The sequence below is a fragment of the Hirsutella rhossiliensis genome (assembly GCF_020360975.1).
Source record: "Hirsutella rhossiliensis strain HR02 chromosome Unknown scaffold00021, whole genome shotgun sequence".
Classification (NCBI taxonomy): Eukaryota; Fungi; Ascomycota; class Sordariomycetes; order Hypocreales; family Ophiocordycipitaceae; genus Hirsutella; species Hirsutella rhossiliensis.
Window position 1 is genome coordinate 24,158 of NW_025408687.1, and position 14,577 is coordinate 38,734.

At 59.5% G+C, this 14,577-nt stretch overlaps 4 protein-coding genes across 4 annotated transcripts; 2 read left to right on the forward strand and 2 right to left on the reverse strand.

The window, feature by feature from the left end:
• Positions 1-1,962: 1,962 nt before the first annotated feature.
• On the forward strand, positions 1,963-4,234 carry HRG_11429 (uncharacterized protein; the record flags this gene model as incomplete). The annotated part of the gene is made up of 4 exons (XM_044869899.1): positions 1,963-2,499; positions 2,564-2,617; positions 3,376-3,884; positions 3,946-4,234. The coding sequence occupies 4 exons, from the start codon at positions 1,963-1,965 to the stop codon at positions 4,232-4,234; spliced, it is 1,389 nt and encodes a 462-aa protein (XP_044714796.1).
• A 761-nt stretch (positions 4,235-4,995) lies between these two features.
• On the reverse strand, positions 4,996-6,670 carry HRG_11430 (f-box domain-containing protein; the record flags this gene model as incomplete). Its single annotated transcript, XM_044869900.1, has 2 exons — positions 4,996-6,253; positions 6,318-6,670. 2 exons carry the CDS (start codon positions 6,668-6,670, stop codon positions 4,996-4,998), a joined length of 1,611 nt encoding a protein of 536 aa, XP_044714797.1.
• A 5,011-nt stretch (positions 6,671-11,681) lies between these two features.
• On the forward strand, positions 11,682-12,720 carry HRG_11431 (uncharacterized protein; the record flags this gene model as incomplete). Its single annotated transcript, XM_044869901.1, has 2 exons — positions 11,682-12,444; positions 12,503-12,720. 2 exons carry the CDS (start codon positions 11,682-11,684, stop codon positions 12,718-12,720), a joined length of 981 nt encoding a protein of 326 aa, XP_044714798.1.
• A 571-nt stretch (positions 12,721-13,291) lies between these two features.
• Positions 13,292-14,189, reverse strand: HRG_11432 (modifier of rudimentary (Mod(r)) protein; the record flags this gene model as incomplete). Its single annotated transcript, XM_044869902.1, has 2 exons — positions 13,292-13,787; positions 13,930-14,189. 2 exons carry the CDS (start codon positions 14,187-14,189, stop codon positions 13,292-13,294), a joined length of 756 nt encoding a protein of 251 aa, XP_044714799.1.
• Between the last annotated feature and the right edge of the window lie 388 nt (positions 14,190-14,577).

The following is a 14,577-nucleotide window of genomic DNA, read 5'->3' on the forward strand; positions in this document are numbered from 1 at the left end:
CGGTGCTCCGCAACACAGAACGCGCGCGTATGTTCAAACGAGCCTGTGTTCCGCGGAGGACGGAGAAGAGGGGTTAACAAGGAAGATGGCGATGTTGTGACGTTGGTGCAGCGGCGCGACTACAAGGTATCTTTGGCCACGAGGCTGATGATGAAGACGTCTCGTAACGTCTTGTCTCGTCCGGCCTGCCGACGCGCTAGGGAGGTACGAGGGGGGCCCTGTCTTGGGTACCCAAGATGTGCGGGGGACTCGGGGAAGATTGTAGGTGGATGGGAGCCTCGGCAGAGGTACCTTTCGGGTACCTTAGGTAAGGCAACTGCCAACGTTGCACCTTGATGGGAGCGAGGGTAACTGCAGGGAGCTTGGAGGCGCGTTTGCCTCGATACTAGTAATACCTCTTCACCTCGGCGGGCGAGGTAGAGGATACCTTTGTCTCCAGAGAGCCCCTGGGGAAGCCCGCCATGCTGATTCTCAACGGTCCTCTCAACAGCGGACGGCAAGATAGGACGGTTGGCCGCTGCGGCTCGAGTCAGAGGCTGGCATGTGTACACATATTCCGAGCACATTGTACGTACGAATGTATTCTCGAGTGAGATGGCCAACACCGTCGATGTACTAGGCGAGGTTGCACCGTACTCTAATGTACCTCGTTGTAGCCGTCAACTGTGCCTGCACATGGGCCGATACGAGGCAAAGGTGGCTGGGCAAGTCCCTCGTCTCAATCTCTACCTCGTCTCGGCTCCTCCCGAGGTTCCTAGACGCAAGCATAGCCAGGGCGAAATAGGTTCCTCGGGCGGATTCTGTACAACCGGGTCCGTACCGAGCATGTCCTCCACCCGCCAAAGTGACCTACCCCTCGTTGCCCACAGCACCTCTGTTTCCCCACTCTGTCCAATGCCCGCTGGAAACGACGCTGGCCCGGCGGACGCCACAGGGCTCGGCTGGCCACTGGCGACAGTGCCTTGGGCCCTGGACCTGGCCGTTTATTACCTGCCTAAGCACGCCGTACTAGGCGTACTCGGTACCATGGCCCGCTGTACTGAGAACATTTGCATACACCCCCATGCACGCACAAGCCCGAGCCGCTGCTCAATGGTAGCCCTCGTGACCGCCATAATTCTTAGCGACACACATGCCCAGAGTACCTGCCTGGGCTCCTTTGCTCGCTCTCTCTCTTCCCTCTCCTTGTTTGCCAATGCCATGCGTCGTTGGCCCCAAAGAGTCCGTCTTGCAAACCTTTCACTCGGCAGTCGAGGCTGGGGAGAGCTTCTTCATGAGCCTTTCACCGCCACCTGCTCGACGACACGCTGCCACGCTGCACCGACCGCTCAGGGATCCAAATCATCAGCTACCTTGACCCGTTGACCAGCACCAAAGTCATCACCGCCTCACCTGGCCCTGTCCGCGGCTCTACCTACGACGGGCCCTCTCCCCAGCTTGACGCTGGAACATGAGATACGTCGCCGCATGAGCGACTCGCCGCCCGCAATCCACTCCAGAGGGCATGTAGCACGTCCTCGGGTGCTCGCCCTGAGCCCGGGACCTCTGTGGTCGCCATGGCTGCCGCTGCGCGTTGGCCACCCTCTCTTCTTCTTCTGTCCTCGGTCGTGCTGGACCGCTCGCTGAGCTCCTCGCCTCCTCGCATTTGACTATTTAGCTGACTCGTTCCCGCTGCGCAGCTACCGCGTCCCCCTCCGCCAGCAACAAGCCAGACGACCAGCCGTCCCGCAATGAGGCGCCCTCCGTACTGTCCCCCACGCTAGTCCCGACACCGCCCACGACCAGCGGCAGCTCGATTCGAGGTTCGTCCCTTCGCTCGCTGCATGCAACAAGCCATGTGTCGTCGTGAAGCGGTCCGTATGCTCGGTAGCTAACTCACGACAAGCTTCAGACGCCCTAGATTCCACTGGCTTCCACACAGACGGTCGTGTAAGAAACCCAGTGCCCACCAAACTCCAGGGCATGACCAACAACAGGAACGGCAAATTTGCCGTCATGCATATCGACCTGACCGGCACCAAGCCTTCCGATCGCAATGCCGCCGCAAAACGAACGAGCGAGGAAACCGAGGCACAGGCCAGACGTGCCAACCAGATTGGCTGGCAACCTGTGAGGCGCACCAAATCGACCTGGCATAACGACGAACTCGATTTTCAGAGGGCCAAGACTTCTGATGCCGCGACTCCGCCTTCGAGGACCGCCGTCCCGACATCAACTTCTACTGCTGCTGCTACCACCTCGACAACCGCCCCGACATCTGAGTGGCTGCAGACGTGCATACCTGCACCCCGCGAGACAAAAGCCGAGCAAGCTCGTCTCCTGACTCTTCTGCGCACTCTACATCCCATCTTGGTCGTCGACCAGCTGTGCAAAGCGCTGGCTTACTTCGGCGGCATCCCTGGCGCTCCGCCTCCGACAGATGGAGCGTTCCCCTCTAGTGCCGCGACTAATGGCCCCGGCTCGCTGCTGTTGAGCTGGCTTGCCGAAATTTTTCCTCCGGTCGACGACCCTGCCGCCATGGGACAAAATCTTCATCTCCCGCCTCTCTTCTGTGGCGGGCCAGACCGGTTGGGACCGCCAAGAGGCCACTTCCACGGCCGCCCCTCCAAACGGTCCTGTAAGAAGAGCCCGAGGCCGACCCAAGGGAAGCAAAAGTTCCAAGGTGCGTAAAGACAAGGGAATGAAGAAGTCCCGTCCACCTCCCTCAACAGCCAATCCGTCCGGGTCCCAAGACACGAATCAGCCACTGCCGGTTGACGGACAGAACGGCCGATCTGGCAGTGTCGCGAACAGTGCCGCCCAAACCGCCACGACCACGACGACGGTCCAATCTCAGGCGCCGGTAGGGAGCCAGGTTAATCCAGACGCAAGCACGACGAGCACGCCTGGCGCAAAGAAAAGAGGGCGTCCGAAGGGCTCTAAAAATAGACCAAAAGATAAGCCGGATGCTTCAAAGGGGCCCTCAGATCAGGCCATCGCGGCCCCGGCGGCCCAAGTTCAGAGCTCGACGAGTCCCATGTCTCGCCCCTCAAATATGTCTAAAGGAGCGCCTGCAATTCTTGAAGATGGTCAGAACGGTCCAGCTCCGGCACACAGTCTGTCCGGAAGCGTTCCACGAAACGAGGCGTCACTGCCGGCGGCGGCGGACACCCCTTCTCTTCCTGACAGTGGCTCGGCCCCTATATACACGGGCTTCTTTCCGGGACAGGGTCAGCAGATGGAACAGGATGGCCAACAGAGAAGCAGTCTCGGGTCCAATGCTACACCACATCCGAGAAATTCGAAGCGTTCAGCTCAGTACGACAGCCCAGCACCTTCAGATGGCACGGCGAGCCAAGGCTACTCAGCCGCTCAAACTATGGGTGCAGTTCCCAGGTCCAGCTTACTAAGCGGCGCCGAATATCCAAGGACGTGAGCCAGCAGCCAGGCATGAGCATAGAATCACAGGCGCTGTCGCCCGACTTGACAGCATCACCAGCGTTGAGCCATGGCTTCAGCAGCGCTTCACCCCAGCTATCAGCCTCCAGGAGCTTCGAACCTCACAAAGCCACCAATAACAGGCCGCCCAACGCCAGCATGGGTGCAAGCCTGGGCTTGCACCAGCAGCAACAACCACAGCGCTTCTACGCCCAACAGTCGCAGCACCCATCTCCCAGCGTGAGTGCGGCGGATCAGCATTCTCATGGCGTCATGCAAACATCGGTGCCGCCAAGGCCAAGAAGTCAAATGGCTGGCGCCTACGGCGCGCAACGACATGTCCACCTCTCGCCCCAGATGATTTACACGCAACAGCCGCAGCCGCAGCCGCCCATGAGCAACCCAATAGGATCCCTCGGCCACCACAGCACCAGCCTCAGTCGCAGCATGAGCGGCGGCCACCACCAGTACTCGCCGGGCATGGGAAGGCAAGATTCAGGGGGAAACGGCGCTCCTGGATTGGCCCAGCAAGGAGGTGCGGGCGCTGCCAGGCCAGCTGCTCCGGGGTGGAGCTGGACAGGCCCATGGGTTCCACAGTCATCAACATCAGCAGGCTACATCGCAGCCTAACACGCTGGGCTCCTTCCACAGCATCAACGAGCAGAGTTATTTGAACATGGACTACGGCCTCACGGAGCGGGACGTCCAGGACGCGGCAGCCGTCACGGCGCTTGGTAGTCCGTCTCAGCTGGAAACGACTCTGGCCCAGCCCAAGATGCGGGACCACCACATGTTCCAGAGCATCGGGAGACAGTGACGCCAACGCCCAATCCCAGAAATCTGACCAAGGAGAAAGGACGCCTGGAGACGTCGCCATCTCCCCGGGCCTTTTCCCCCGGTTCGTGTATGTTTTGTTTTCAATCTCTTCATCTGACGTTGGTGCCGCGGCGTTGGAGAATCATCCTTGGTGAATTCGCGGGAATCTTGCTCATATTCATTCATCCATGGCGAGGGCGGATTGAGGCTTGTAACGACTTTTACGAATTATTCCTTGTCTAGCGATAAGATGGCGATGCACGAAGGTGGTTGGAAGGAACAGGACAGGACAGGCTGGGCTGGACAACGATGGTGCACAGTGTGGACAGACAGACCCTGTGTGACCAATGTGTCGGACATTGGCTGGGTGTCAAAGCGGTAGCATATCACCATCCCATGAGGAGAAACAGAGCGTGTTGGGGGAACCGTTCTCTTCATCCTGTGCGATGCTCTGCGCTGTAGCATGCACTCGCGTTATCAAAGCTTGAACAAAAGAGACGTGGCTGAAGGCGGCACCCATCGCCGCAACTGTCTATCATTGAACCTCGCTCAGGCGCTCCCCGGCTCTGCGTTCCGGGCAAGGAACGAGGCCACTCCGCAAAACACATGCCTGCTTGTCTTTCCACCGCTGACAGAAAAAACGCCATGGAAATGCTCATACCTCATTTTGGTAACAGAACGAGAGCAGACACACCAACACAGGAGATCGAGGTCCCGCAAGGAGGGGAGAGCCATTTCTTGCGGTGCCAACCAAGCCAAGTTTCAGTCGGCGTCATCGTCCGTAGCACCGGGCGGTGGACGGATGGATTCGTGAATGCTGCGTCCGTACCACCATTCATCCTCCTCGTCCATGCCGTCCTCGCGAATCAGATCGAGCATGACCTGTTGGTTTCGCTTGATGTCTTGTGTCCGTTGCAGTATTGCGCGGTCGAGGATCATTGCCTCGGCCGTGGTCAGCCAAATCTGCTGCAAAACAGGAAGATCGTTGAGTATGCTTTGGGCGTGATCCTTGGGTAGTTGACCCATGGGCCGATCAGCTGCCAAGCTGGTGCTGAAGATCCAGCTCGAGTCGAGTAAACCATCTGCGTGGGCCGCGTCCGACTCCATAGGGTTCTTGACTCTGAATCCGCCTTCGCCGTTCGACGACCGAGCTCCAGGTCTCTCGGCGCCCGCCGACTTCTTACGACCAAAGCCCTTCAAGCCCATGCGCAGCTTCGTCGACGCTTCGGCGGTATGCTCCTTGGTGAGTCCATTGTACCAGGTGTCGACTGCTGTGCGCCGGCTGTTGTAGCCCTTAATCTCCCATAGCCGCTCTACTTGACGAAGACCTCCAAGGCACAAAATGGCCGAGTGCACCTCATCGGATGGTCGCTCCCGGAGATAGCCACGGAGTGATCGTTCGACCCGACCGACGTAGGTCGGAGGGCGGAGTCGTCGGCAAAAGGAGGATATTACCAGAGGGAAAACTTCGTGAACTCTCAGTAACGTTTGGTCATCGTACATGTCCATGATTTCCTTCTCGATTGGATTCACGGTATAGGGCATTCTGTGAAGGCCATGCCCATCGAACTCTGCCATGTGCTTCAAATGAAGCTTTCGGTACGTCTCGAAGAAGTGGAAGATGGTGAAGAGCAGTGGAATGAGACGCCGGCGCATACGTTCGTGCTGTGGTGCAAAGGCGGCGCGTTGGGCCTCGGATTGGCGCAAGAATATCTCTTTGGTGATCCATTCGCACATTAAGAAGGCTAGTTTGGCAGCAACGTGTAGCCGATGCCATATGCTGCAGAGAAAATGAAATGTCATGTCGCTAGAGTTGGTGATGGGATAAAGGCGGAGGGCGTAGGCGGGGATGTGGTGATCGAGGTGGTATCGTACAATGGGCGATTCGTTGAGGGTGATGAGGGTATGCCACGACTTGGAAGTCAGTCGTAGGGTGAGAATGTCGGTCAGAGGAAGAGAAGATAGAACCTGGACCTGCAGTTCGTTTGGCAGCGCCAGGAACAACTGATCAAATGGAATGCTGCGCGCAGAGGGGCCAGGTTAGAAGGGCAGTAAGCCGGCGGGGCGGGAAGAGGACGTCGTACCTTTTCCGAGTCGACTCGGTCGATGCCCGCGTTTGCGAGGCATGCACCAGCTCCGGCTCGTAGTGGCTCGATTTTGAATGCAGCAGAGAGACCTTGTGCCGTATGCCAAAGAAACGGCCCTTGTCCCGCTTCTGCTCGACCGGTTTGACGGCATCGGCCTCGGCAAGTTTTGATTCTCGCAATGGCAGAATAAAGTTTGATGCCGAGTTGGAAGCAGAGGAATCGGGGGGTTCGGCATGTGACGGCGGCTGCTGGCTAGCATTGAGCTGGTGAAGCTTCTCGAAGTAGCGCTCCGAGGCGAACTCGGTGATGTGAGGGGGGTCCATGGCGGCAGGGGGGTGGTTTTGAGCCATGGTGGGCGGTCGTCGTCGAATCGCAATCGACGACGGAAAGACAGGAAGCGGTTATCGGGTCGTGGCGGACGGCAGAGTCGAGCGGCCGGGTCGGCCAGCCCGATGGGAGAGAAGCGTCTCTATTGAATGGCGCAGAGCGAGCTGAAGAGATATGACATGGCGGAAGGTGGGTGAGGGCGGAAATGGGGTCGAGTCGATGGGCGGCGAGAGGCGGAGCAAGTTGAGTCGAGCGCTGCCACGGATAAGAGAGGACGTCGTCAACGATGAGGGCTGCAAGCGCCGAGGCCGCCGCGGCGGAAGACAAGAGGACAAACGGTCGATCGAGCCCGGGTCGAGGATGGCGAGATGTTGGAGCAGGCTTTGCGGGTCCGAATGGCCTAGGAACCGGAGAAAGAAGTGATGGCCTGCACTTGAGGGATCTGCGGGGCGGAGAGGAATAGGGAGGGAGGCGAGGCGGCAGCGCGGGTACAATCGCAGGGTTGAGTGGCAGAGGCGAGGCGAGGCGAGGCAAGGCGAAGGCAGGTGGTGGTGGGTGGGAGGAGGTGAGAGACAGGGAGAGAGACAGACTGGGGAATGGATGGATTTTTGCTGCTCAACAGGATCGAGGTGGTATGGAAGGCTGGGCCGGTGGTGGCGGCGGTAGCGGTGGTCTGTAGCGGGCCCAGGCGGTCGCAAGGCACCCGCGGAGCGAGAAGGGGGAGAGGAGAAGGCGAGAGGGCGCCTGTAGGAGAGGGAGAGGAAAAGATGGGGGTACCGGATATGTACCTGGCAGCGCCGACCTAACCAAGTCGCCAACCCCGGGTTCATCAGGGAAATGTCTCAGCGGCGAAGCTGGTTCGTCGAAACGGCCGTTTGGCCGGCGTAATAGTGGAGAGGGCGCATCAGAGAGGTCGCCCACCGTGCCGTGCCAGCCAGTCGACGGCTGGTAAGTACCTACAGTACCTACCTAGGTAGGTAATCAGGGTGGATGATAGTAGGTACCCAGGTGGGCAGGCAGGAAGGTACCGAGGTAGGTACTTGGTATCAGGAACCGACCGCTACGGAGAACGGATACAGGGGACTAGTCGCTTCGGCTTCGGTACCCGAGGCATCTATCTCCCTTTCGCCTCACCGTACGCACTGTGCCGCGGCCTTTCCCACATGCGGTGATCGTACAGTGTCGGAAACATTGTCATCTGTTCCTTGCAGCCAAGACACGGGATTGCTTCTCGCAAGTCCAAGGTACGAGTCACCACACCACCCACCTCCTGCTGCTACCGGCGATTAGTAGTACGGAGCAATCAGAAGGGGCATACAGTACGTCTCTTGTCCAGCCAGTCCCGCTTCGGTTTTCCCGGCCGAGCGGACACTGAGCGAGTTGGGAGGATAAAAGACTGCAGTACACGCGTCAGGGAGTTGGAGCAAAAGCACGTCTCGTCTCCAGGCGCACTTTCTGTGCTAAATACCTACTGATGGGCACCACTCAACCCGGCCGAGGCTTGATCCTCTTTGCCTCTCGCTCTCCCACGAGACGCTTGTCTTGCAGACACGGCAGAAAGCGGAGAGTTTGTGCTCGCAGTGGACTCGTTGATCGACCTTTTTTGGCATCGCCAATGGACAAGGAGATTTAAGCTATTATGGCGAGCCGCCTCCACGTGAGACGCAATCTTGGCTGTCCGCGGTCGCCAACTCTTTTTCCTCCGAAGCGAAATTTCAAAAATCAAAATCACTCGACAACCAACGTGACGACTTGGTCGTTGACTCTCGTCGATCGCTACTTGGGCCCATGGTCACGCCTAGGGCCAGGTGAAACGCGGGCCATTGCCCGCTGCAACGGTCGCATCCGCGCACCCCAAGTCAATTCCCGCCCGTCCCTTGGCTACCGGTCGTCTGTTTGGCAAAAGTCAGACGTCGTCATGATAGTCCCAGGACATCAGGTTGGCAAGGGAGGACGGCTTGGGCATGTCCAGCCCAAGTCACCTACTACGTTACCTCGCTTGCCCCAACACCTAGGCTCCCGCCTGGTTTCCGTCTTCATCGCGCGTTCATGGGACGGACCCTTTTCTCCCGACCACTTTTCTCCCCGTGGCTCGAGCCAGTATCAGTTCGACAGAGTTGTCCTGCAGCGAAAGAGCAAGAGCGAGCGAGAGAGAGCCGTGTATACACGGGAATAGACAGGCTCGCTCGCAGTCGACAAGCAAGCAAGCAAGCAAGCAAGCATGCGCTCGCAGCGAGGAGGGGGTGCACAAAGGGCGAAAAAGGCAAAGCGAACACCCCTCCGGCCCTTCTCTCGGCCGTTTCCATGTGCCGCCGACGGCGTCGTGTCTCGTCGATGCCGATCCGGGCCCCCGCGCGAGCCAGCAGCAGCCGCCCGCATGGATGCCTACCTACCTAGGTAGGTACAGTGCAGAGGCCTGCGCACGGTGCGATGCACGGTACACGATCAAGGTTCACCTCCTTTCTCCACGCCGCGTCGTGGCTGCCATCCAGTTGTCCCGAGTAGAAAGGAAGGGCAATGGATGTCGACGGGCCTCGCTCTTGCATGTAGCTGTTGCATGTATTGCGTGCTGTACCATGGCCACCATGCACCCAAAGCACTCGGGACACTACCTACCTAGGTAAGGTACCTACCTCTCCGTAAGATGCTCTGCATTTGTCGGTACCGTCCGTCAACCCAACCCATGCCGCCCATGCGCCCAGTCTCTGCCGCCGCAAAAGTGCCTCGGCCATTCAGAACTGTATGATACGGCGCGCTTGCGTCCCAGAACGCACTTGCCCGACTCAAGACTAGCTTCATGTCCCTGTGTGTGCACTATACATAGACGAAGCGTCTGCTGGAACATGCCGGGCACTTGACGACATACAGTGGGAGAGCCCTGTACTGTGCTGTGGGCGTGAGCCTTGGCTTGCCTCTCAGGGTCTCACATGCCCAGGCGGGTGACATGGGTAGGTACGTACCTAACTTGTACCCTTTTTCTACACTTTGTCGGAGTCCGACGTCGACAACCATCGTCGTTTCAACGACTGGGCCTTATCTTTGCTCCAAGTTTGCTCCAGGGCAGGCCGATACGGTGTTATTCCAGCCAGTCCATCGGCGAACCGCCTTCACCTTTTATTCTGCAAGCCGTTGAATTGCCAATTTGCGGACCGAGTTCAACGGTCCGTGATGCGCCCCCTCTTGCACCGAGAGCAAGTCTGCTGCACGGCGCGAGGGTGAAACGGAGTCCCAGAAGAGGCAGGTTTGAGGTCATGCTGTGCGTACCTTGCATCTGAGCGTATCAGGCCAAGCTTAGCTTTCGGCCGAGTGGCAGTGTCGTGGCCGTCCATTGGGCGCCGGTGCCCTGCCTGACTCGGCTTTGCATTGTGGCTTGTGGGAGAGATAACAAACAGCCTAGCCCACCGAGGAAGTTCCGCTGCTGTTTTCCGACACTCTTGGTCTGCCGGACAATCAGACTCCCATTCGCCGGGCCTCGTCTTTTGAGGCTTGCCAGGCACATGTGTAGGTAGCATGTGTAGATGGGTGGTGTGCGATAAAGACAAGTTAATGCTTGCAACACAAAAGTGCGTGGCTTCTCAGACGAATGACATGGTAGGTGTTGCCTACCGTCTTTGTCTGTGCGGCAGATGGGATGCATCTGATGCTACGCCATGATGGGACGCGGCCCGCTCGGCATGGAGACCGCCGCCGGGCCGGCACGCTCTCTTGACGGGACGCCCGGCCCATGCGAGAATCGCTCCGTTGCACCCTGCTGGCTGTTGTGCGATTTTGGGCGGGGGTAGGATAAAGGAGAACAAACAAGGACCTGTTCAGGTCATCCGCGTCTTCGGGAAGCGCCCACGACGCTACTGTGCGTAGGTAAAGCGTGATACAGTAAGTACATGGGCCTGCGATGCTACAACACTGTTGACGAGCGGCGGGCTGGCATCCGCCCGTGGGTGGCCGAAGCTCCGGCCGCGATTTTTGGGCACGTGGAGCGGCGGCCGGCCATCTGTCTGGGCTGCTGGCCCACAGGCATCCTCGGCGGTTCTTTTTCTGTTCTGCTGTGCCGGGCTCCACACGTGGTGCTTCTTCGGACGCATTGTTATCGCTCCGGCGGGGCCGAGCGGCGGGATAACTTATATCAGTATTGTATCCGTACGTACCTGGATGATAGGTGGGATGGGTTTGTTGATAAGCCAAGTATCCGTGTATCCGTAGCTGCAAATAGAAGCAGGAAATGCCCACGTCAACAAGAAAGGGACATGGCTTGGCTCAAAGGGAAGAGCACGTGCGCGAGGTCTGTCCTGATAGTGCCTTGCCTCGAGAATCTGCATATCCGTACTCCTTGTGACTCGACGAAGGTGCCTGAGCTTATCAGACACGCATGTCCCAGAGAATGGAGCGTAACAAAGAGAGAGGCTGGAAGGTACAGCACTGTATCCGTACATGCCTTGTGAACCCAAGGCTCCCCGCGCCTCCCCGGCAGGCTCTACCCTTGTGCGGCAAAGGAAAGGGAGGCGTAGCTTGCCTCTTTAGGCGCTGTTCTTGCAGGTATCTCATAATCGCCAATCAATCACCAACGACCCGTCCGTACATTCCTTCCCAGGCATGCTTTTACAGCTCCTTCTCTCGCCTTTTCTCTCCAATCACATCGAGGCAGCCGCATCATCCTCCACCTCCGCCTCCCCCGACTGCACTGCCCATTATCAATCATCATCATCACCACCACCACCACCACCGTCACCACCATGTAGAAGCGTCATCACCCACCACCCACGACGCCCGCACACTTGCGCACTCACACGCACACAAGAGAGCAGTCTAAACTCTCGCCTGACTCGACCGCCCGAAGCTGGACCGGCCATCCTCCTACATACGCACACCGTCCAGTCCAGAACTGTACAATATCACCGTCCTGTGCAGTAACCAAGGCACACCCACCCACCTTGCCTACCTTCTTATCAGCTGGCCGGCCATGTACCCGTCGTCGCCCTGCCTCGCCTCGCCTCGGCCCTAACAGGTAGCAATCCCCGAATGCTACGCCTAGAGCCCATGGATCCGTTCTCGGACCCATCTCGGCCTGCCGTCGACGCGGCACCCACTGCTCCTGACCCGCCGACGAGTGTCACAGAAGCCATTGCAACGCCTGCAACCATCGCCACCACCGCCCACCTGGCCAGGTTCGAGTTCAGCGACCAGGGCACAAAGGTCCTCATGGTCGAGTGGCATCCCGCCGTCGCTGCCGCTCCCGACCTCGATGCCGCCCCAGCCCCAGCTTCAGCTCAAACTTCAACTCCCGTCCCAGCCTCAGCCTTGGGGCCTGCTGCTTGGCAGGTTTCGTGGTCCGGAAAGTCTGCCACTACTATCATCCCCGCCCGCGACGCCGACGAGGACGAAGCCGGGCCCCGCCGCCGAGTCTACTTTCTCCTCCCCCCTGAAGCTCCCATCCCGCCGGCCGTCACCATTGCCCGCTCTGGTCGAACGAGCCTCACCGTCAAGCCGCTGCCCGCCATATTCCCTCCCGGCTTCGACGCAGACGCCGGCGCCCGCGGCGTCCTCCATACCCTCTGGGCCACGAGGCGCCTGTCTGAGCTACAGCATGAGATAGATGCCGAGCTGAGGGCCAACGCCGAGAGTGTCGGTCTCGAGATGGTATTGGCCGAGAAGCAATGGATCCTCGACAACTTCCTGCGTGCGCGACCCCTCCCAGGGTCCCCACAGTTTTCATCTCCAGCCCACCGCCGACTCGGCGATAGGTTCAAGGGCCTCCGCCTGGCCACGTCTCCAGCTGAATTGGTAGTCGCCGGCTCGACAGGTGAATGCGCATTCCTCTCTCATACCCGTCACTTTTTTGTGCGCTGACGGCTCGCCAGCGGATGCTTTCACAATGACCAATCTCCCATCTGCCGGGTCCTCATATCAAGGAGGTGACGTAGCCATCTCGTCTTTCTTGGACATGTCGCGCCGCGACCAACACCATGGCTCAGTACCGGCCAAGACGAGTACACAGGATGGAGAGGATGACCTCTTCGCCTTGCCCTTGAGCCCTCGCAGCCCGGACATGAAGAAGAGCCCCTTTAGCGCCTTATAGCGCCCACGGGACAGGGCTGGGCCAAATGAACGACATGGAGCGGAAGGCGCAGGCGAATGGCGCCTACGGTTATTCTCAGATGCACCTTGTTCCCCTAGGCACAGGAAATAAAGGTCGTCTGTCCAGCGGCTTGAGTAGAGTGACTGTCTCTTATCAGATTACTCTTGCACCGTCCCAGTCTGATACTTCACAAGGCGAGCCTAGCCAAGCTTGGTGTGCGATGAATGAGGACAGGAGGGGGACTGTCTCTTGCCGTGTCGTGTCTTTGGGTATATTGACTCACAACTAGAATCAGGTCATGCGTCATGAACTCGTCGCGCGACCCGTACATCGGTGACATGCTCGTTCAGCCCATGGTTGGTGCCGTGGCTATGAACTCCTCGTATCTCCCCATCATGGTGTTTTGCATGTGCTCGTACGACTGTGCGCTCTCTCACGTACTCAAAGGGCGTTGGCTCGTCTGTCTGTAGAGCCGCAGCAGCGTCAGCGCATTCTCTCGTCTCGCTTCGAGCCCCTGCGTTTTTTTCGCCGGGGTCCTCGCAGTTCGCCGTGCTCCTACTGCGTGCAATGGCTATCTCCAGCCACCAACTCGGCCTTCGTCCCATCTCTCCTTGCGCTCCTGGCGTAGGTATAGCTGAACCTTAGCTTCTCGATATCTGCGGACCCAATCGGCCACCTCGCGCTCCAAGGCGGGCTCGCCCTCGCTGTCGAGGAAGCTCTCCTCCATGGCGTGGCAGACGGCGCTCTGCTCCTGGACACCCTGGGCGAGGCGCTGGTAGAGCGAGGCGGGGGAAAAGGGCGCAAGGGCGTGATCCATGTCGGACTGCCGCTGGCGCCACTGACGCTCGAGAGCATGGGTGGCGAGCAGCCGGGCCTGCGTGGCCTCGCGCTGGCGCGACAGGCTCGAGGCCTGGGCCGTCAGCTGGGCGGCCAGCTGGGCGTTGTGGGCGAGGACCTGCGACAGGGCGGTGTGCGAGGCTGCGAGGGTCGGGTGGGCCGTCTGCGGAGCATGGGTGAGGGCGATGAGGAGGGCGGGGGAGCTGAGGAGGGCGGCGAGGTCTTGGGTGCTGTGGTTTGGACGGGATGACATCAGCGTTGCCGCCGCCGCCGCTGCTTCTACGCGCATGGCTGTGTCCCTGTACGCTCGCGCCGTTCCTTCCTAGAAGAAAAGGGGGGAGGGGGGAGGGGGGAGGGGCTATGCAAGCTCACGATTTATCCTGCAACAGGGCGGGCAGCCAGTTATCCCCCGGATCGGGCCCAATCTCGGCTTGCGGGAGCGCATTCGCGGCAGCAGACTGCACGTCGCCGAGACCGCCTCCTTGATCGTAGTCGGCGGCGGCAGTCGGCGGCGGCGGCGGCGGCACGAGGCCGGACGGCGTGCCCATGCGGCTGGCGTCGTGGCTGCCGGGCTTCGGGGGCGGCGCAGGGGGTGTGGCTGCGGGGCCGTCGGTGGGGAGGGCCGTTGCCATTCTGTTGCGCTGCCGCGGTGGAGAGACGGGGTGTTTTCGGGGAGGAAGAGCGCGCGCGATAAATTGTCGAGGGATAAGGGAAGACGCGATGGTTGGAGGAGGAGAGGGTGATGGTGGGTTGGTGAAGTCGAGGTGAGGGAGGTCAAGGCGAGTGTGGCGGTGGATACTCCCACGCGGTGTGATCTCACCTAACCCAAGCTTAGGTAAGGCGGCAGCTCTCGACTCAGCGCGGAGAGGAGGGCTTCTTGAGATCATCCAAGCACGGCATACGGATAAGTTAGAGCGTCTTGGCGGCGTTTCCATCGTCAACGAGACCTAACAACTCGTTACACCCTCCGCGCTACCCTCTCATGGCCTGAATCTCTCGTTGCAAACACACCCTTCCATC